This window comes from Carex rostrata, chromosome 17, assembly GCF_964058835.1.
Source record: "Carex rostrata chromosome 17, lpCarRost1.2, whole genome shotgun sequence".
NCBI lineage: Eukaryota > Viridiplantae > Streptophyta > Magnoliopsida > Poales > Cyperaceae > Carex > Carex rostrata.
This window is the reverse complement of record NC_135934.1, coordinates 1,665,494-1,687,489: the sequence shown is the minus strand read 5'-3', so window position 1 is coordinate 1,687,489 and position 21,996 is coordinate 1,665,494. Positions and strand designations below refer to the sequence as shown.

Genomic DNA, 21,996 nt, shown 5'->3' with positions numbered 1-21,996 from the left:
GCTATATGACACGACCCGGAACTTCAAATTTTATTTCCAAACGTAATGAATGTTTAGTGACGTACCGAAACCTTACCACTCTTTTAAGGCCTTGAGGGAGATAGATTAGATAAATAAAGTATATAACAGCAATTCAAGTGAAGAAACGAAACAATAATTCATTCCATCAGTTTTCATATAATGTATATACAATTAGGATTAAACACAAATAACATGTATTGTCTATTCTCTCAAGTCATTATACAAATGAGATTTTTAAATATACAAAATAAAATTATCATTATAATTCCACATTCAACCTCAAGATTCCTGAGCTTCTTGCATTTGCATAAATCATTCCCCACACTTTACTTTTCTTTAAATAATTGCTCAAACCCTAAACCCTAAACTCTAAAACTCCAAGCCAATTTGAAGTATTGTGGAGATTAATAGAATTGCTCGACATAGCCTTTGTAAATAACGCATCCATGCAATCTTCATAACACCTTTCATGGCCTTTGCACGTTCTCTTACCTCCTCACCACCTTGATCAACCATGACAAGCTTCAGCACCTGGTCAGCATTATCTCCAGTGCCTAAGAGGAGTCGGCTGAGTGGGTGCAAACAGCAAGGGGACAGTCAAAAGAGGATAAGGGTAGAGAAGGGGACCACCTACAAAGGAAGAGAAAAGTTAAATTTCTAGTCAAGGATGTAATGAAAGAGGAAACAGAGCCTGATTTGGGTATTTCTGGGGACACCTCCATCTAAAATGAAAGGACATCTTTGTCAACTTAATTTTTAAAATAACTAAATAAAAGATTAAATAATTAACTGGTGCCCTTGGATTAGGGGGTGGTTGGAGCTGAAGGCATGCAAAGATGAAGGAACAGGAGTTATGAAAGATGAATCGATCAGAGCTGTCGGCTGTTGGATGTACGGTGATAGCGCACCCAATTGTGGAGCTTGACGACCAGCTCTTGGATTTGTTGTGAACCCAATCTGAGGGTAATTGTATGGCTGCGCTGAGCCAGGCGATGGTGAGGTTTGCCCATACTGATAATACTGTGGACTCATCTGACTGTAGAGAGCCTGCTTTTTGCACAAGTTCACAAGTTAAAATCCAAGAAAGCATAAAATATGTGAGGTGCTGGACAAAGATTGAATTTCGGTGCTAGTTCAACCGGATAAATACCAAATAAACTGATACAGAGCAAAAGAAATGAAAGTAATAACTCTCTCTTACCAGATCATTCCAGTTTGTCAATGGGTACAGATTAAGATTTTGAATCCTGATAGGTGATTAAAATATAATTTATCATTATTAGACTTCCAATGCCAATGACAAATATCCTAGCAATAATGGATCTAGTCTGACTTCCTGAACTGGCCTACACCAGTAAATACCTATAAATAACGGATCTACTGTTCATGTGACCTAGTGGGGCACGATATTTCATGAGCTGGCCTGCTACGACCTGGTGCCTAATTACCACCTTATCATCGAGACAAAATTATCCCCTCACAGTCACTGCACAAAGTTGTGGAAAGTTTTATTTGATAAGAAAGAGACCATTACCTGTTGGTAAGCATAATCAGCGTGGTAGGTGGGGTACCTGCAAAAGTGTACCAAGGTAAAAACAAGAGATGACAAGAACTGATTGATCATGTTTCACTAGTTGCATGCCAGTGACAAATTGTCCAGTTTAAAGCTAGCAAGGTGAGAAAGAGGAAGAAAGCAGTTAAGGACGATGAAGACTTTATTGTTTTATAACTATTTGAAGGTAAGGGTAGAATTGTCATTATTTTTTTATTAATATTTATCTGCATTTTTTTATTAATTAAATCAAGATATGGGAATATTAATAAAATATTGTTAAGATGTGGAAATAACTAATTTAACAGTTTTGATGGACAAATATCTAAATCATAAAGTACTGATGGGCATATGTATAAATTTCTCTACCAATATTGATTAGTTTATTGAAGCAACTAGGTTACTAATTTAAACATGATGTCATCTTTAAATTCATTTAATTTGCTTTAAGACAGTAAAAAGGATAAGTTGGCTGTGCTTCAAACTTCTACCAGAATATCGGGCTTCAAAAGTTCGTGGTAGCTGAAATCACTTGAGCAGAAACTCTATTTTGATGATTCAAACAATCTACCGTAATCTAATAGGCTAACTCCTAACATGGATGGCTCAGGAAAAACCACAAAGGCAGCCTGTTCAACCCTAATTTTGGCTACTCCAGATGAACAAAATACTCCAATCTGGAGGACTCCAAACAACAACAATAAGGCACCATACCACAAACACCAATCCGGATAGTTCAGATCAAATTAAACATGATCTGGGTATTGCACCAATAATTAAGATAGGTAACCAATCAAAAACCCTAGTCTGGATGTTGCTCAAAATCCTCGTCTCCACTCAAATTGAAAATTTTTTTGGCTTCCAACATTTATAATCTGCAGTCAACTGAAACAACTTTTGGCTTCCAAAAATGCTCGTAAGTACTTATTGTCAAACAACACATGCTCACCACAAACATTTGAAAAGAACTCAAGGCAGTCTGCCAAAAAATTAACAAATGAGTACCTTTTTGTTTGTCTTTTGGCAAGCACGGCATCTCGCACAAGCACTACCCCTTGGCATCTGAGAAACAAAAAAAAAATTACATTAGACTCAAAGCAAAACAATTTAAATTACAGGAATCTTGAACATGCACAAAAAATCACCTATTTTGATCAATTTTACCGCAACTTAATTTTGCGCAAACGATTACACTACCTTCTAAAGAAATAAAAGTGGAGAAAACTTACCTCATAGTCTCAGATTTCAGTACTGCACTCTCCACATCTATTTTTACAATACTCATATAATGCGGTGAGAGATTTATTTTAAGCCTTCCCTTCAATAATATTTTTCATAATTGTTTGATTTGGGAAAGGATGAACAAAAAGATGACGGCTCCCATGGGTCTTATATAGTACTTATATGACTGCCTAAAATCTAAAACCCTAATTTTGACGGTTCAGATCAAATAAGCATGAAATCAGAACGGCTCCAAGCAAAAACCTAGGTACCTTTTCAAAATTCTAGAAGGGGCGGCTCAAATCAATGGGCAATTCTAAACAACTGGCGGACATACCTATGCAAAACCATAGGTAGTTTGGATGGCTCGGATTAATTATTCCCTAATTTAAGTGTCATACTTATGGTAATTTGTGGAAAAGGACGTGTAACTGTCACAATAACAAATTAATTTTCACATTGGGGGAAAGTTCTTACTAGGTAAGTATTAAATCTGCATTATTCCCTTCTTTAACCATAGAGAATTCATATTTTCAAATGGATCAATCAATCTCCAAGTAAATATTAATTAAGAGTACCAAAAATATTTATCTTTTTTTCAGCTTTAGCTTGGCTGCATCCCAACCTACAAGCTTTAGCTTTCCTATTTTACCATGAACATATAAAATTTTCCTTAATCATGAACGTAGATCTTGCTAATAGTTCAAGAAGAAAATAATTAGTTTTCTTGAGCTTCAAGAATTTATTTAACTTTCAGTAAACTGTCTTTTTTGCTAAATGATACAAAACGCAAATTTTTTTGGTTCCCCAAGCACCACATTATTAGTAGTAGAAGCACAAGTGCAAATGTGTCTTCTTTGCTGTAAATGAGTTAATTTCATATACAAAATCAGATTCACAAATATATATTTTCTAGATATCTCTAATTCATGAACCTTGCAAACAATTGGTTGTAAAAAAAATTTAATAGAACAATAAAACTAATAAAGGATTGCTAAAAGTAGTGAGTCTAGCAAACCTTCAAACTTAAAATGTCCTCCATTTTATGGGTACAAAAAGGTTGAAGATAAAGAATACCGTTTTAATTGTAATGCCAAGCTAGTAGCATAGGTATCAAAATTAAAAGAGAATTAACCTTAGTAAGCATTCCTTCAATTCCACAAACACCAAACTCAATCCCTCGAACACCACTTTTACCTCAAGAAAGACATCAATTTCTTAAAACATTATCCTTGAACCACTTTATCTGACTCAGCCCATTGAACTTCCAGATGCATTTAATCAACTCCACAAATTCCCAAATGAAACCCATAATACAATCTCTAGCGCGACCTCTGGTATAGTTAGGGAACTGGAGTTCAATGGGAGATGGACAATACTAAAATTGAAGAGACTAGAGAGAAGAGGTGGTGGAAGTATCCAGATTTTTGTCGGAGGAGAGCGATGGCGATGGCCAACCCCAAAGTTTTTCCTAACTTAGCCCCGATTCGTGAAGAGAAACCCTCACAGCTTTCAGATTTGTGTCAGATAAAAACAGACGATTCAGATTTGCGCAAACGTAATTTGGTGCGTATTTGCGCAAATGTGCTTTGAGATTTGTGTCAGATAAAAACAGACAATTCAGATTTCATTCTACACGGTCAGGTATTGCACTGAATTCATTTTTAAAGGTGCCATACATCTCTCATCTCTGAGATATCTCAACCGTCGAATTCGCTTCCTCTGAGATATCTCATATTTTGCGTGACGGTTTGGAAAATCACAACCGTTCAAATACATTTTGATTGAAGCAGCAGGGTTTATCCGAAAGTTCAATTTGTTCAGTTCGCATTAATATGCCGGATTTTGTGTAGTTTCTTTTTGTGACCATTGATATATAATATGTGAAGACTTCAAATTCTTTCTAGTTATGTTGTATTATTTATTATTTTTTGTTTAATTTGATTTCTTGCGTCTTATTATTTTAATTAAATTGTCACATTTTTGTCTTATTTTGAGCCACACGTCAAATTAATACTCCCTCAATTATAATAAAATTGTCACCTTTGACCTTTCACTTTTATTTTTGTGCGGTAATATTATTATCTTAATTCTTATTTCCTTGATATGAGTATGTATTTGTGAATTTAGCTGATCTTTATTAGGAACTTATAAAATGTTGCATTGAAGATAAAAAGGGAGGTATTTCGCCACCACAAAAAATAAAAAAATAAACATAAAGCTTGAAGAGGCGTAACAATCACTACCAATCTCCATTGGAGAATTCAAAATCTCTAGATTTCGGTCTTGGTTAGTATTACTTTATAGTGAACTTCACAAACCAAATATCATTGAAGAATTTTGATAATAAGCAAACATGGTTACATTGAAGGAACAACAAACAAGGAATTTTTGCTAAAAAAAATGGACACCATACCTCAGAAGTCGGAAGACCCAAACTATGTTTTATGCACTACTTGCAAAACCCAAACTATGTTTACAACCCACTTTGAATTTGTTACAACTCAAAATTTCATTTCATGAATACTAAATGGCAAATAGCATAGAGGGTAATTCAAAGATAGTTGAATAAAGAGAGCTTGGCAACAGTACGAGAGCACATTGATAAAAGGAAAAAAATGAGTTTCTATTATCAATGCTTTTCATATCATTAGATGAGCACTAATAGTTTGTCTAAATGTAATTTCAAGTTAATTAAGAATGGTGACAAAAGTACTTTTCAACCAAACAAAAGACTACATGTTGTGATCAAAGTAGTTTCGTAAGACTTGAATACTGGAACAATTTTGAACAAAAAACAAAACAAAAACAACCCTCATTATCCCCTAATATCTAGCACAAAACAAGTTTTTTTTTTTATGTTTAGTGGTTCGACCACTAAAAGGTATATTGATAAGAAAAAGTATTTACAGTACCGATTACCAACGGTATTCAGATTTTAGTCTAATTATTACAGCTCATTTGCCTGAAAGGCCTGCTAATAAAATTAGAAAGGCCAGTAGCCTATCTAAGCCCGCCTCTCTCCTAGCACAAAACAAGTTAATTACTGAGAAGCACAATTGAACCAGCAAAAACTCGATTCAACAAGGAATTATCATCCACATTATAAACACGAAAGGATTATAATTTTCTAAAAGTTTTAGAAAACAAAGTCACCTAGCTAATTTCAGTTGAAACGGAAAATTCGAGACAAATTTCCTGCAAGCTAAGTAATTTCATACTAACTCCAATTCCAATTCCAGACCAATGGTATGTACCATTCCATGTCTTTTAGAATTGTCGTATTGGGGTAAAGATATTAAAAACACCAATGGTATTGAACTTTACATGAGCTTCTGTTTATTCATTAGTGTAGAAGAGCCAGGAATAGTTAGAGGAAACAATTTAACATTAGTATTAATTGCTCCTAGTTTGGTAGATAAATAACTAATTACGTCCAGCTGCAGCTGCTTTATTTGTTAATATCAAAAAGCATAATAAAACATTCAGCATGAAGAACATGCACTCGCCTGATTTGTCATGGTCTTTCTGAATAATTATTAGTCCAAGTAATAAAAATCTGTCTAATTACACATAATCTGAAAAATAAATCTCAATCTCAATCTCAATTCATGGAGAGTTGGGCAACCAATTTGGGAAGTACGGTGGGGTCATCGGGCTTTCCATCCAGTTACCGGGACTGCAACCCATATGAAGAAGGAGAGTACTCTGGTGATTTTAGTTCTCCCTCAGCTCCTTTTTCATCGATCGTCTGCTCACTGTCCCTTTGAAAGAGAAGTTGTTCACAAATAATTAGTTTTGTCAATAATATGTAACTCCAACCACTAAAACCAAAGTGACCTCACTCGGTCATGAGTGAGGGAAACACACAAGAAAAGAAAAAAAAAAAAAAAAAAAATCAGTGGAATTACCACCATAAAATCCAAGCCATACTTAAAAGGTAAGATAAAGGTTCAGCCAATTACCTTCTGATGACTTGGAACATTATTAAAGGAAAAGATACAAAATTGAAGTGTTAGAAGAATGATCATAGGTTTATCTACATTGCTGTCATAGATGCTTCACACGAGCACCAGAATTGCATCATACAAGGACAATGACACCAAATGAGGGACATTGAATCTTATACCTAATTAGTACCAATTGCATTTGGCAAGTTTTAAGGTGTTTCAAGGTGTGCCAAAAGGAAGTGGTTAAGGTTCTTTTATAGCAAAGTAAGTTAAAGCAGATCAACAGGTGCTTTCAACTTAAATAACCACAACTTCTAACTTCTGGGACTATTTTTACCCATATTACATTTACTTGCATAGTATATGCAGCAAATTTGGCCTTTTTTTTGTAACACTACTTCATTTGCTTTACTATAACCAAACACCAATTATTTATGTTAATTTAATCACCATTTAGTTTGCAAAACACAGGGTAAAGTTGCAATATATAGTTCAGCCTAAGAAAGAGCTGAACAAGTTTAACTTTTTTTAAAATATACTAAAGAAGAGATTTCAGAGACTATTTGTTGCTTAAATTCCTTTTCTTCTTGGTATTGACACCTATTGAAAGCCCTAAAGGTAGGTCCCTAAGGCAAAGCCTCCATCCGTAACATCATACCTGATAGTAGAACCAGTGCCCTGGGCCTCCTGGCAGTGATTTGGGCTCGTAGGACTATAGGACCAGCACCCAGGAACGTACGGTGGGGTACCCGAGCTCCTGGGACTGTAGGACCAGCTGGGAACATAAAGGGGGCTCGACGGGCTTAGTTCTGAGCTGTAGGGCCAGTACTCGGTACAAGTGGTCGTAGAGGGTGAATATAGTTCATTCTCTACTGTTTTGTCATCTAACCTCTGCTGGCTGTCCTGTCTTGCCCTTTGAAAGTAAAAGTTGTAAACAAATAATTAGTTTTGTCAATAATATGCAACTCCAAGCCCACAGAGACCTCACTCCGCCAGGCCATACATAAAAGGTACAATAAAGATTCAGAAAATGACCTTCTGTTGACTTATAAAAGTTTAAAGGTAAAGATACAAGCTTCAAGTGTTAGAAGTATGATTATTACAAGTTTATCTAAAATACCAGAATAGATGCAGCATACAAGCAACAGACTTGCACATAGGTAAACAGAGGGCAATGACAACAAATGAGGAACATTGAATCTCATCCCTAATAGTACCAATTGCATTTGGTGCCAAAAGGGAGTGCTTTAAGGCGTTCTTAAAGCAAAATAAGTTAAATACAGCCCAACAGGTTTTTTGAATTTAAATCACCACAACCTCAACTTTTGGCACAATTTATCCATATGACTTGTATAGTATATGCGGACAATTTGGCATTGTTATTTACCACTACTTCATTTACTTCACTATAACCAAACACCAATACATTAAAGTAACTTAATCTCAACTTAGCTTGCAAAACGCAAGGTAAAGAGTTGCCATTTTTTAGCTCAAGGCTCAAAGGGCACCAAAAAGAGCTTAACAAGTTCAGTTTTTTAAAATGTACTAAAGAAGAGATGGCAGAGACTATGTACCTCTTAAATTTTTTTTCTTGGTAGTGACACCCAGTGAAAGATCGAAAAGAAGTCCGTAAGGCGAAACCTCCATACCTAGCAATGTACCGGGTGGTAGCACCAGCGCCGGTGGGAGTATAGTCGTAGGCTTCCTGGCAGTCATCCGGGCTCATAGGCCGATATTTCCATACCCTCGGCTCATTGTCTTCTCTTGCCCTTTGGAGGAAAAAGTAGTTAACAAATAATTAGTTTTGTCAATAATATGCAACTCCAACCACAATCCACAGAGAGCCCACTAAAGCCATGGACCTAAATAGCTAACCATGAGTCAGGGGAACACAAGTAAAATAAATGTCTAAGAGAAAAGAACGAGAAAGATACATCAGTGAAATTACCAGCACCAAATACAGGCCATACATAAAAGGTAAGATAAAAGTTCAGACAACGACCTTCTGTTGACTTGAAACAATTTTAAAGGAAGAAATGCTCACTTAAAGTGTCAGAAATATGATTATAGGTTAATCTAAAATGCCAGAACAGATGCTAAATATGAGCACCAGACTGGTATCATAGGTAAACAAAGGCAATGACAACAAATGATGGACATTGAATCTCGTCCCTGATAGTACAAAGTGTGTTGGGCAAGTTTTCAGGTGCTTTATGGCGCCAAAAGGAAGTGCTTTAAGATGCTTTTATATCAAAGTTAGTTAAAACAGCTCAACAGGTTCTTTAAACTTAAATCACCACAGGCTCAACTTTTGACACCATTTACCCTTATTACTTTTTCTACATAGTGCATGTGGACAATTTAGCCTTTTTATTTAACACTACTTTATCTACTTCACTATAAACAAACACCAATACAATTAAAGTAATTTAATCTCCAATAAGCTTGCAAATGCAAGGTAAGGTAAAACATACATAGTTGGAAATTTAAAGGTAAAAACAATAGTTTATCTATAAAGCTGAAAAAGCTGCTACATATCAGCAGCATAGGTATCAGTACAGAAGAGAGCAATGAAGATAAGTGAGAAACACTGAACCTCATCCCTAACAATACCATCTAAATTGCCATTATTCAAATGTAGGCCCTTTGACCATATGAAAAATCAATTTCCAGTTTCCCCAACCAATTATTAGATGTACCAGTATCATAAAATCCATAAAATCAAACTTTTCGCAACTAGAAAGATAATATCATAAAATCCAAAAATAGTTGTTGAAAACAAAAAGAGCACATTGGCTAAAACATAGCCATGTGAGGTATTTTACCTCTTAAGTCCGTGATCTTTCTTGGTGTAACAGTCGCTGAGAACCATTTCATTACTTGCCAACTCATGGCCCCCACGCTTTGGATCAGACCTGATTAGAGCAAGGGTTAAGAGCTAGGGTTATAAAATTCCAAAAGAGAACAAACAATAAAAAGAACAATGAACAAATTAGAATACCTCGGCCATCTTGTTTGTACAGTACCATACTGGACCTAACCGGTAAATGAATTGGTACCATCTAAATTCTATAGCGAACCTCCTACAACAACCAAACCAAACCATGTACCTTGGCCGATCTAAACTAGATCAACCTATGTTGGAGGGGAACTGGTCCATGGCGCACCTTGCAATAGGTGAACCAGATTTTTCTTGAAGTGACTGCGCCGGTGATCGGGCCATCTCAATTGTCGAAGGTGTGTTGCAAGGAGAGAAGGGAGAGGAAAAGAAGAGCTACTTCTGATTAGGCGAGGTGGAAAGAAACGGAGGAGGGTTTGGAGAAGAGGGAGGAGAAAGCGAGCGCTGAAGAGTTTGGCAAAGAAGCCAGGCCGTAGCTTAATATTTCTTTACGGAAGAAATCAAGAAAGAGCGCCAAAGAGAATGGAAAAGGCGGTGGGGGAATAAAGAAACTATGGGCCGGAAATTTCTTATATACCCATAGAAAACTTGGAAATTATGTATTTGCTCTCTAAAAGTACTTCAATTCCGTTTCTAAATGTCTAATTTTATATTTTTTTTGGGGACAAAATTTAACAGAGTAGTTTCCAACTTTCCATATTTGATTTTAACAGAATTTTCTCAAAGTTTCCGTTTCCATTTCCATATTTGATCTTAACATAATTTAACTGAGCAGTTCCCGTTTCCATATTTACTTGGGGACAAAATTTTCTTAATATATTTTCTATGACGGGCCACAGCGTAAAGATTTTAACAGAGCAGTTTTGGTTTCATACAGCATAAATACTATAGATCAAAATAGGACTTTAAATAGAATTAATGTGTCGCATGAAGCCAAAATTACTCTGTTCGATTCTTTAGCCAAAATAGGACATATTTTAACAGAGCAGATTTGGTTTCATACAGCGTAAAGACTATAGATCAAAATAGGACATTGAATATAATTAATGCACAGCATGAAGACAAAATTAGTCTGTTCAATTCTTTAGCCAAAATAGGACTTTAATGACGGTTATTAATTATGTTAAAAATGGAAATCCGCTCCACTCCTTTTAAATAGCAACCAGAGAGACTCGAGACACAAACGGCATTTTCTCTCATCTCCTCTTTCTCTCCTCTTCTTCTAATTCTCTCCTCTTGTTGCGCAACAGATACAACAGCAGCAGAGAGAGAGAGAGAGAGGTATGTCATGTACTTGTTCTGATTCTTTAAATTCAAACCATTATGCAATTTAAACTACGAACAAGGTGGATGTTGAAACTAGGATTTTGAACCAGAATGTTTGCTAAGAAGATAAGAGTTTAACATGCCTCATAAGTCAACACAGCACATAGTTTTATAGTAATTTATATAATAGATAAACTTTGTTAATAATACCTTTCTTTATAATAGCTTTTCTAACAAGGCATATTTTATCAAATTAAAGACTAACCTTGAGTAACTGATTAAATTTCCTACAGGAAATAAACACAAAATGTCAAAGAAGAGGCAGCTACTGGAGGTCTTATCCAATTTATTACATCGCTGGTTTAAGCGATTTAGCATCATCCCTCTTCTCAGTTTCTTAACCTTCAGTTTCAGTTCTAAATATAAATTCAATCAACTTTTCGCAATGCAGGTGAAGTTTCTTTCCTTCCCCACTTTTGTGATGACTTGTGGTTAATTAATTGTAGCTGAGTAAATTAAATCATTCTTTTCTCCTCCTTGACTAAATCCAATATGATCTACTGGCATGGCCTGAAATAGCAACAAGATATTATATATACCTGTCCTAGCGCATGGCATAAATATTCTCTTATTAGTTGCATTTTTTTTATTTAACAAAAAGGACCAATTAGTCATTGGTTTGTATTTAAAGCAAACTGAAAGCACAAAGGTATTGTATATGCTTCTGTTGTGCAGTATCTGTCTCTGCCTCATACCTGGACTATACTTACATGTTATCTCTATCTCTATTCCTTAATGATTTTTCATTCATATCTAAGACTCCATTATACTAACTATGTACCTCTTTTTATATATTTCCAAAAGATTGCTCCTGAGAAGCAAACGGACCCAATTGAAGAATACGCCGAAGATATACATAGTTTTCACAAGCTAGTTGAGGTAGATAAGATTCCTTCTTGTTGTGTTCTTACTGAAGCCTTAATTAGCCCTATAATCGCACATTGTTGCTAATTGCTTAGCCTTCACCGGATAATTTTACAAGTATCATAAATTTAAGAAAAAAAACAGAATGTAACCGTGCAGTCTGAAAACAACAAACTCATAGTTTACCAGAACCCATCTGGTACGTTAACAGGTGATCAGATATGATCAGGTCAGCATATATTTATTTCTTGATCTGTTGTCAGGTTGGGTCTGACCCAGTGCATTTATATTAAAAAAAAAAGTTGCATACTCGATCTGACAGCATATTCCTAGCTCTATCTGAAGAGGTACTAATTTTAACAATGGTTAACATGATTTCATCTAAAAATTGAATTTTTCTGTCATACAACTTTTAGGGAGAAAGTCGACCACACAATTACTTTAGTTCATATTCAAGAATCACACCAAGAGTACGAGCTTCTCTGGTCAATTTGATTGTAGAGGAGCACCAGAAGCTTCATTTAAGTCCTGAAACCCTCTATCTCACCGTTTCCATATTTGATCGGTTTCTCTCTCAAGAGAGTGTAGAGAGGGTGGAGGCCAAGCTAGTTGGCATGTGCGCTATGCATATTGCTTCAAAATACGAGGAGGTTTATAAACCGCTGGTACGTCGTTTGTTACAACACATATTTCTCTAATTTGGAAACCTTTCTTCTTTTATTTTGGGTCATTTGCAAATACTGATCACCAATAGCATAGTCAGTTATTACTACAGAAAAAAAAAATATATATATATATTGCTTGACCTTTTCAGCCAACCAAACTAAACTGTTCTGTACCACTTTATCCATATTGGTGACTACCTTGGCCTGATGAAGTTCCAAGTTAAATCTGAATATCAGAGGTTCACTGCAGGTCCATATATTAATTGATCTTATCTCTTTTATTACACCAACTTAAGAGCTGCACTTCATTTACATCTCAACTTATTTGTGTTTAGTTGCAAAATGCAAATACTGAAATATGTAGGGTCACTTTTTGCAAAATGGTAACATACTTTGGATAAATTGTACAAAAGAGAACTAAGTGATTTTTTTTTCATAATTTAATAGCTCGAAGATTTTAGCGACATATGGATGCTGAGATATAACACAAGTGATGTCCTTAAAATGGAAAAAAGGATTTTGAATAGACTTCAGTGGTGTCTTAGTTTGCCTACCCCATATATGTTTTTAGTTAGATATATAAACATCGAAAAGGTGGACAAAGAGGTATATGTTTTCTCTCTTTTATTTTAGTTCTATGTTTATTGAATGATTTCAAGTGTAACTCTAAAAGCTTTTTTGGACATGGGAACTCTTTCCCTAGCCTCCTCTCTTGCTCATTTTTATCCAGCGTTTTTTCGAAGAAATTGCTAGAGAAGAGATTAACATTTTTGTATGGTAATATAATATGTTGAGCTATTCCTGTGGTCTTTCATATAGAGTCTATTTAATTTTTCTTTTTTTGTCTTGGTAATTTTGTAGACAGAATGCATGATATTCTTCTTCTCTGAGTTGGCATTAACACAACACTTTCTCATTGAGATGTTTCCTTCGTTGCTTGCTGCTTCTTCTGTTTATGTAGCAAGATGTACCCTTAAGAAAAATCCCCTCTGGACTAAGAAACTCCAACGCTGCACCAGATACTCTGAGCCACAATTGACGTGCGTCTTCTCTCCTTTCCTTTGATTATTTAGTAGTTCAAGATCTATTTTATATCAAAGTTTAATTCTAGTTAATTACTGTAGTAATTTTTACTTCTTCTGTTGCGATTAGTTGAAACCGAAAAGAAGCAGGTTTGGACCGGCTAAAATGAATATACAAGTTTTATTTTATTATATCAAATCAATGATTTTTTTTAACCTTTAGCAATTGTTTTTAGTTAGTCTTTAGTAGTTTGCTAAAAGTGATTTAAAGGATATTATAATTTCATCAATAAAATTATTCATAAGAACTCTTATCTTCATAAAAATAGAAAATAATTTCTTAGAATTTTGACAAAACAAATTATGTTGAACCAACATAAATTTCGTTCCAAAAATTTCAGTACCTTTAAGAACTGACCCATACATGATAGGTACAAGTTTCTAACTGCTTGGACTATGAAATCATCTAATACTATTTGGTACTGGTACTGTAACAGAGAATGCGCACAGATTTTGAGGTATGCACATTCACAGGCTCCCAAGAGCATATTGAATGCCGTATATAACAAGTACTCGCATGAAAGGTTTCAAAAGGTGGCGTTGTATGCTCCAGCAGAAGTTGAAGCCTGGAACAATTGATATTACCAATTTGATAAACAAGTTCATCGCTTCACTTCTTGTTCTATTTTTCTTTTACATCTCTATTACACTACGAACTCAAAATGTGATAAGGAAGTCAGTGTGTGATAAGTAGTTAATTGCTTTATTGTTACTCCTTGTATTATATACTAGTGTTCAGGAACATAATTAAGTATGAGAGTAATAAACTTATTCACTTGATTATTTTTACATGAATTGTATCTTTCCTTTTGAGAAATTATGATTACCTGATTAGAAATATTTTTTTTTTGTAAAGTAAGACTATGTTAAGCTCTTCCTTCCATTCTAACTCTCAGGGTCGTCCTTTCCGTTTTGTCAGATCATGTTATACATTTTCAGTAGCAAAATTGTTTAGTTAATATTTATATATTTGAATAGGGATTTTTGCTGAGACAGATTAGTGCACATCAATTGTAAATTAATAATCAAATCAATGTTCTTCTGCTGGAGCAAGGATAGTAGGCTAAAACACATCTGGATCTGATGTACTATTTCAGTCAGAATTATCTGTGTTCCTCCATCTTCAGCACACAACACGTAATATTGCAACACAGTAGAAGAAATGAAAGAATGATATTTTTGTTCTATCAATTTTCACTTTTCAGACAAAGTGCTAACAATTAGGATGAAATCTTAAGCAAACAACCTATGAAGTCTATACTCTATGCCATCTATACAATTTATTATTCAATTAGAATTCACATGAATAGATTCAATGCTTAAAAAGAATGGAACAAGGAAACCACAATAGCTCATTAAGCAAAAGGAAGAGATATTGTGGACGTAGTTAAAAGAGTCACACCATGTATCGTGGCAGTTCGGCGCTTGGCAGAGGCACTTGACTCCACTTTCATCAGTGAAATTGTAATCAAATCTGCAAGCACAAAAAAAGGTTTGCACGTCAGTAAAATATCGAGAAATAGTTCGATGCTATGCAAAATAAAAAATTACGTCACATGTGATACATACGTCCTCTTTGGTTATGAACACAATTCAATTTTTCTCATGCAATGTCACAATCCTTGCATAGCAGTTAGGCTGGCACTGCACAAATTAACAATAATTACAAGTTTTTATCAGTGTCAATAACTAAAATAATTGAGAACTGGATATCAAGTTCAAACACATATTAGATGAAAAAAATACATCATGTCCAATGGACATCAGTCTGATCATATAAATCATGATTTAGATGGCACAACTAACTCAGACAGTACCCCATCTCAAATTCTAACGTCCACACATCTACTGATGCCTATCACAACCAGGTTCAATGAAAGTACCCAAAATACTTAAAAATTCACATAATAAATGCAAGAAGATAAGAATGACAAACCTCTTCTGTGTATGTTTTTATGCACTCTGTGTGAACCCAGATCTCACACCCGTCACATTGAGTCTAATGAAAATTGCACAAGAACCACAAAGATGAGTAATAAAAAACATAAACAAGCTAAGAATGAATTATAAATTTGTCCTTTTGGGGTTTTAAGTTTTGTTTGTTTCATGTTTTATGGAGAACATGTTTCAAGGTTCAACTTTCTTGTCAAGTACTGATCACATACATATATTGAGTACCAATCAAGGATCATACCCGTGAACCTGTCTAATAATTGTTATAAGCTAAAGGTACTTACAAAGGACCCCCCATCTGTATCGTACCAGACTCTCTCACACACACCACAATAGCGCCTTTCCTTGTATAGCTGCACAGCCACCAAACCAAATATATAAACAAAACAGAAAAACCTTATGTTAAAAGACGATGCAATATTTGTATGTCAAAGAAATACATGTTCTAAATAGAGCATGAACTTGTGTTTGTGTTTACAACTTTACATGCGCCAAATTTGTATCATTTAAATGTTCGAGTCAATTCGACAAATATATTTTTTTCTTCATGATAAAGATGATTCTATTCTAGAAGCACATTAAGGGTAAAGCAGTAAAAAGTGCAACAGACCTTGCTACATGCTATACATAGTTGCTGATCAGACTCAGACTTCTTATTCTTTGTGAAAGAAATGGTTCTTTCACAGCCTTTGCATGTTCCATTCCCACCCTGAAGACAGAACAAACAAAATTACCAATTCAGAAAGCCCATCCCAAAATTAAATGCATTGAGATAAGTTATAGTATTAAAGATGAATTCCACATCCATTTAAAAGATTAAAGCAGAAGCATAAGTATTTCTTACGTTAGAAGAACCTTCTTGGACATGGCTTGATCCAGGGACCACATCAGCAGAATCACTGTCTGCTGGCCCCTGAGCAGAACGAGATCCGAGCTCAAAAAAGCCACGCTCAGCCAAAAATGCTTCCTCTATAGCAGCTACAAACCTGGCTCTGAGCTTACCCGGTCTCTGGCCTTGAAATCTGAAAAGTGAAACAGGAATATAGAAAACTTTCTACTTCGAATAATCAATTGACACATATTACCACAAGATGTGACAATTAGCTGCATACCTGTCTACATTGTCTAGAAAAGGAAATATCATTCCTGCTTCCACCCATCCGTAGTCCTATGCAAAAATAAAATACAAAAACTTTAAAAGTGTAGCTCTAGAAATAATTAAACCAGGGTTATAGGGGTTAGCTTTATACCATTACTGCAACTGCACAGGACCCTGACATAGAATAATCAATCCAAATTAAAAGTTAAGGTCAAGCAGACTGCAGATATAATCATTTGGACTGTATATCAGTATATGCTTAGTTGATATTATATATGATACCAATCATCAGTGATAATGTACATAAGGATATATACCAAATGCAATCAACCTCAATTAAAGAAACATAAAATTAAGTTTCCAGTAACTAATTTTGAGGCTCAACCAACCCTCAAATGTGAAACTTCTTTCGTCTTGGACACCTACTCGGCTAAACAAAATTTATTATTCAGTTAAGCAAATTGTTAGCATGATTATACTTCTGTTATATGTGTTAGCATTTTAAAGCTTGTGGTAGCTAAAAACATTGAGCAGAAACCCTATCTTGATGATTCAAAATATCTAGCCTAATCAAACAGGCTAATTCCTTATGTGGATGGCTCCGGACAACCCATAAAGGCACCCTGTAACCCATAAAGACACCCTACAACCCATAAAGCTCAGATGAAGAGAATACCCCAATCTGGAGCACTCCAAACAAAACAATAAGGCACCAAACCCAATGCACAAACTCGGATGGTTTATATCAAATAAAACATGATCAAGATATCACACCAATAATTAAGATAGGTAACCTATCCAAAACCCTAGTCAGGATGTTGCACAAAAAAATGCATTAGATTCAAAATAAAAAGTTAAATTATAGGAATTTTGAACATGCACCAAAAATCAACTGCTTTGATCAATTTTACCGCAACTTAATTTTGCGCAAACGAGTCCACTACCTTTTAAAGAAATAAAAGTGGCGAAAACTTACCTCAGTCTCAGATTTCAGTACCGCAATGGCCACATCTATTTTTGCAATACTCATATAATGCAGTGAGAGATTTAATTTGAAGCCTTCTCTTCTCTAATATTTTTCATACTTGTTTGATTTGGGAATGGATGAACAAAAAGACGCCGGTTCCCTTGGGTTTTATATAGTACTTATGTGACTGCCTAAGAGAGTAATCTAAAACCCTAAGTTTGACGGTTCAGATCAAATAAGCATAATCAGAACGGCTCCAAGCAAATACTTAGGTACCTTTTTCAAATTCTAGAAGAGACGACGGCTCAAATCAATGGCCAACTCTAAACAACTGGCGGACACACCCTATGCAAAACCCTAGCTAGTTTGGATGGCTCGGATTAATTATTTCCTAATCTAAGCGTCTTACGAATATTTTATTTCCAAAAGTAAACATACCAATGGTAATTAAAGGAAAAGGATGTGTAACTGCACAATAAAAAATTAATTTTCACATTTGGGGAAAGTTCTTACTTAGAAAGCAGTAAATCTGCATTATTCCCTTCTTTGACCACAGAGAATGACTCATATTTTGCAATGGATCCATCGATCTCCAAGTTAAAAATTAAAACACGAGTGCCAAAAATACTAATATTGTTTTCCTGCTTTAGCTTGTCTGCATCCCAACCTACACCTTTTCTATTTTAGCATGGAACATATAAAATTTTCCTTGAGCATTAACATAGATCTTGCAAATAGGTTTAAGATAAAGCATACCATTTTAACTTGTAATGCCAAACTAGTGGGTATAGCGTATAGGTATCAAAATCAAAAGAGAATTAACCTTAGAAAGTTCCCCTTCAATTCCACCCTCTATCTGAATCAGCTCGTTGAACTGCAGTTTAATGGGAGATGGCGATACAAATATTGAAGAGACAGAAGTGGTGGCACTGTGGCAGTGTAGAGATTTTTGTCGGAGAAAGGCAATGAGCCAATGACCATGGCCATGGCATCTCCGTCACCATTTTATTAAGTAGCAGGCTTTATCGGAAACTTTTGTTTGCTCTCTCGCATTTAGAAAGAAATACAAGGCTATGAACTGATGAACAGTAGCAAGCGTACCTTCCTTCGTACTATTGGATTAATATTTTTAATATTTTTGTTTTCAAGATTTATCAATTCAGTATTAAGTATTAACTAAATTTATATTTTTTTGCTGACTTTTAGATAGATAAAAAATTTGTATTATTAATCTAAAGAATCTTTATATCAATTGATCGAGCAATTTTCTAATAGTAAAAAAAAATTTAAAAATATAAAATTTGACCTATAAATATATTTTCATATAAAAATTACGTTGAATGGTTCGGATCGACTATATCAACTTTCAAAATAAAAATATTAATCCATAAAATTGATTAATATGTGCTATATAGTATCATCATATCACTGTGTTCCGCATTTGTAACCATTATATTTAATTAAGCTTACATTTTTTTTATTATATTATCATTTATTATTTTATCCATTTGATTAGCATTTGTAACCTTTATATTTAATTAAGCTTACAGTTTTTTATTATATTATTATTTATTATTTTATCCATTTAATTAGTGAAAGAAAAATATAACGTGACATGACGTGACTAATACATCTGGACTTGATGATGATGTTATGTGATAACCAAAAATTTATGCAACTAATGTGACTAAAATTGTAAAAAGTAGTCATGTACATAAAGTAAAGCTAATATACACTTAAGTGTACCGTACACTTAACTTTATGACCGTCAGATTTCTTTAAAAGTCATGGTAGTACGACTTTTAAAAAAATCTAATGGCCCTAAGGTTAAGTGTACGGTACACTTGGTACACTTATAAGTATATTAGCTTTACTCCATTTACATAAATAATATTAAAATATTATAGTTTTTGTACATGTGCATAGAACTTGCTTGGACCTTGTTACTGTTGCACTTCATTTGGGAAACATAAAATGTATGATTTACACTGTAGTCCTTTTGAGTACTGTTTGATCTCGAATGATAATACGAGATAGATTCCTTCTGGCATCCCGGTACCAAAGATGAATCTTTTGGTATTGTTCAGGTATACATTATTCGAGGAGATAGTTGGGTATTTGGGCTTATGTTTATTTATTTTTCTTCAGGCATTAATTTTGGGCTTTCTTATTTTGCTGTGAGGAACTTTGAACTTGGGCTTTCTTTTGAGTACATGCATGCTTTGCCTAAACCTAATGTTGAGTCTGTTTACAAAATCCAATGCCTTGTCAATTTCACCTTTCTTGCATAGTCCATCTAAATGTAATTTTGAGACATTATATATACCTTGGTAAACTGAGAACTGTCAATTGTTTCTTCAAATCCTTACACTGCTGGAGTTCAGATGAAATTTTTAGATTTATTTTATTTTATTTTTTCCTCTATTATCTCAATGTGAAAAGACTATCGAGTTTAACATATATAATTTCGTAAAACTAAATTAAGATAGAAATTTCAAGTAATGCGCGCATTTGGTCCTACATTAATTATTTTCAAACTTTAATTATCAAGAGCAATAATTATTACTAGTTACATTAATTATCTCTCCTCTCCAATCAGGATCTGATTCAAAGACGCAGGAAATAGAACATGACGTTTTCACTAATTGAATTGACTATTTTACCCTTCTGATAAAATATTCCGTTCATTTTCAACGGACAAATTTAATTGTAAAAATATCAGAACCGTTTGATCATTAAAATATTAAGAAAATAACAGAGATGAACGTACGGTCCAAAATCTTTCATGTCCTTGATAGAATTTGCTTATTATATTTTGTTAATTTATCGCTATTATCTCAATAAGAAAAGATGCGGTGAACTTTAGACTAAATATTAATTGCTCTATGTTGAATTTGGAATTTAAGCTCATATTGACTATATTCAACAAATTAAAAGTAATACCATAAAATTTTCTAATATATTTCCATACGAATATACGAACATTCGGAGACTTGGTAAAAAAAAAGAAGAAAAAATAGAAGTCCAGCATCTGTCAAAATTGAAGGTCTCACCGCAGGTAGTGTTGTGCTCTCGGGTAGGGTACGGGTAACGAGTAGGGCGGGTACGGGTAGGACGGGTAGTCGGGTAGAACGGGTACGGGTAGGTAGGGGTAATTTTTTAAAAAACTATACTCTATCCGTTTCATACCCATGCCCGTCTCGGGTAACGGGTACCTCGGGTAGAGTACGGGTATTTTTTTTTACTTTTTTTTTTTTTTTATAGTGAACCGGTGGCAAAATTTTTTCAAAATTTGAATTTTAAAAGTAAACGGGTAAAGGATAAACGGGTAAAGGGTGCGGGTAGAACGGGTAAAGTATTCGGGTAAATGGGTACGGGTACGGATACAACGGATCCGGGTAGGCAGGTTTAGAGTATGGGTAAAGCGGGTACGGGTTGGACGGATTTTTTTCTCAAATATTGGTGTCCGGTCCGTCTCAAATCTGTACCCGCCTATACCGGGCACAAGTACGGATACCTTGGGTAACGGGTACGGGCGGACCGGGTTCGGATAACCCGTTTAGGGTATTAGCAAAACTCTAACTGCAGGCATTGATGAGCTTTTATTTCCGAAACTAGAAAGCCGTTGACAAGCTGGCACTAATTAGGTATTCCAGTGGGTGTACAGGTTGGCAGTCTTTGCCATCTGGCAGAACGGAGAAGTGATCGAGGTTGGAAAAGTTGCAACAATTAAGCTATTCTAAGGATAAATGAGAACACGTACAAATATAATTGCTGACCAAAGAAAGGTACAAATTTCTTTGATGTGACATGAAGAATTTCCCACGAATTAAGGGGAACAACAACTTAAAATGGTGATCTCCCACCACCAAGAAAGAAAATAACAGAATCACTGCATTCCAACTTTGACAGCTGTTAATTGGATGTCTTATCTTTTATTTTTGGAAATTTTCACATAGGCTGTGAAGTCGTGAGCGGGACTCGGACTCTCAATTAGGGCTGTATAAAAAGCTCGCGACTCGTGAGTTACTCAAACTCAGCTCGGTAACGAACTCGCTAACAACTCGTTCGTTTAAAATTCGAGTTATTCTGACTCGAGTTGAGTAACTCGTGAGTTAAACGAGTTGAGTTTGAGTTGGACTGAACTCGCTCGTTACAACTCGTGACTCGTTTGATTGATGATTTTCTTCGTAATTTTTGACTTATTTTATTTTCCCAACTAGATGTGACTGACTCAAGTTGACCCAATTCATTTCATTTAATCATTTGTTGTGAATTGTTTGTTAATTCAATATTTACTTCTCATATTATTACATAACAACAATCATAAGTTCAAATGTTCAACATTTCAACACCTTAAACGAGTTGACTCACGAGTCACGAGCCAACTCGAGTTA

General features: G+C 34.8%; 4 protein-coding genes across 6 annotated transcripts in view; 1 reads left to right on the top strand and 3 right to left on the bottom strand.

Annotated features, from left to right (window-relative positions):
• Window positions 1-14,258, top strand: part of LOC144568651 (G2/mitotic-specific cyclin S13-7-like) — an 80,526-nt gene extending 66,268 nt beyond the window's left edge. The window contains exons 3-6 of the mRNA XM_078319023.1: window positions 12,250-12,498; window positions 12,946-13,104; window positions 13,360-13,538; window positions 14,018-14,258. Coding sequence (XP_078175149.1) covers window positions 12,250-12,498; window positions 12,946-13,104; window positions 13,360-13,538; window positions 14,018-14,159 — 729 coding nt within the window. The 3' untranslated portion in view covers window positions 14,160-14,258. The remainder of the gene's footprint in view (window positions 1-12,249; window positions 12,499-12,945; window positions 13,105-13,359; window positions 13,539-14,017) is intronic.
• LOC144568776 (uncharacterized) lies at window positions 172-3,897 on the bottom strand. The gene is made up of 5 exons (XM_078319161.1): window positions 2,803-3,897; window positions 2,579-2,635; window positions 1,556-1,592; window positions 812-1,068; window positions 172-651 (listed from the first exon to the last, which is right to left on the bottom strand). The coding sequence occupies exons 1-5, from the start codon at window positions 2,856-2,858 to the stop codon at window positions 576-578; spliced, it is 483 nt and encodes a 160-aa protein (XP_078175287.1). The 5' UTR covers window positions 2,859-3,897; the 3' UTR covers window positions 172-575.
• Window positions 6,194-10,133, bottom strand: LOC144568389 (uncharacterized). Of its 3 annotated transcripts, none has more exons than XM_078318731.1 (5): window positions 9,912-10,133; window positions 9,570-9,659; window positions 8,319-8,513; window positions 7,403-7,657; window positions 6,194-6,558 (listed from the first exon to the last, which is right to left on the bottom strand). In XM_078318731.1, exons 1-5 carry the CDS (start codon window positions 9,965-9,967, stop codon window positions 6,465-6,467), a joined length of 690 nt encoding a protein of 229 aa, XP_078174857.1. In that variant the 5' UTR covers window positions 9,968-10,133; the 3' UTR covers window positions 6,194-6,464. The 3 variants fall into 3 exon arrangements, with proteins under 3 accessions (XP_078174857.1, XP_078174858.1, XP_078174859.1); XM_078318732.1 differs by having other exon boundaries at window positions 9,855-9,961; XM_078318733.1 differs by lacking the exon at window positions 9,912-10,133 and adding an exon at window positions 9,746-9,783.
• A 900-nt stretch (window positions 14,259-15,158) lies between the features above and the next one.
• On the bottom strand, window positions 15,159-18,594 carry LOC144568435 (histone-lysine N-methyltransferase ATX3-like). Its single transcript, XM_078318791.1, has 7 exons — window positions 18,423-18,594; window positions 16,646-16,701; window positions 16,378-16,555; window positions 16,144-16,242; window positions 15,818-15,886; window positions 15,517-15,579; window positions 15,159-15,224 (listed from the first exon to the last, which is right to left on the bottom strand). The coding sequence occupies exons 2-7, from the start codon at window positions 16,675-16,677 to the stop codon at window positions 15,174-15,176; spliced, it is 492 nt and encodes a 163-aa protein (XP_078174917.1). The 5' UTR covers window positions 16,678-16,701; window positions 18,423-18,594; the 3' UTR covers window positions 15,159-15,173.
• Between the last annotated feature and the right edge of the window lie 3,402 nt (window positions 18,595-21,996).

Bases quoted from the DNA above. Each gene is read 5' to 3' on its own strand.
- LOC144568776 (XM_078319161.1), bottom strand. From the start codon at position 2,858: ATGAGTATTGTAAAAATAGATGTGGAGAGTGCAGTACTGAAATCTGAG. The intron at 1,593-2,578 runs GTACTCATTTGT...ACACTTTTGCAG, and splicing joins GCCAAAAGACAAACAAAAAG to GTACCCCACCTACCACGCTG. The intron at 652-811 runs GTTAATTATTTA...CTTCCTTTGTAG, and splicing joins CCCCTAATCCAAGGGCACCA to GTGGTCCCCTTCTCTACCCT.
- LOC144568389 (XM_078318731.1), bottom strand. From the start codon at position 9,967: ATGGCCCGATCACCGGCGCAGTCACTTCAAGAAAAATCTGGTTCACCT. The intron at 9,660-9,911 runs GTGCGCCATGGA...TGCTCTAATCAG, and splicing joins TCTGGTTCACCTATTGCAAG to GTCTGATCCAAAGCGTGGGG. The intron at 6,559-7,402 runs GTATGATGTTAC...TCTCTTTCAAAG, and splicing joins GGCACTGGTTCTACTATCAG to GGACAGTGAGCAGACGATCG.
- LOC144568435 (XM_078318791.1), bottom strand. From the start codon at position 16,677: ATGATATTTCCTTTTCTAGACAATGTAGACAG. The intron at 15,887-16,143 runs GTCTGTTGCACT...GTGGCTGTGCAG, and splicing joins TATGTATAGCATGTAGCAAG to CTATACAAGGAAAGGCGCTA. The intron at 15,225-15,516 runs GTTTGTCATTCT...TAATTTGTGCAG, and splicing joins TAAAAACATACACAGAAGAG to TGCCAGCCTAACTGCTATGC.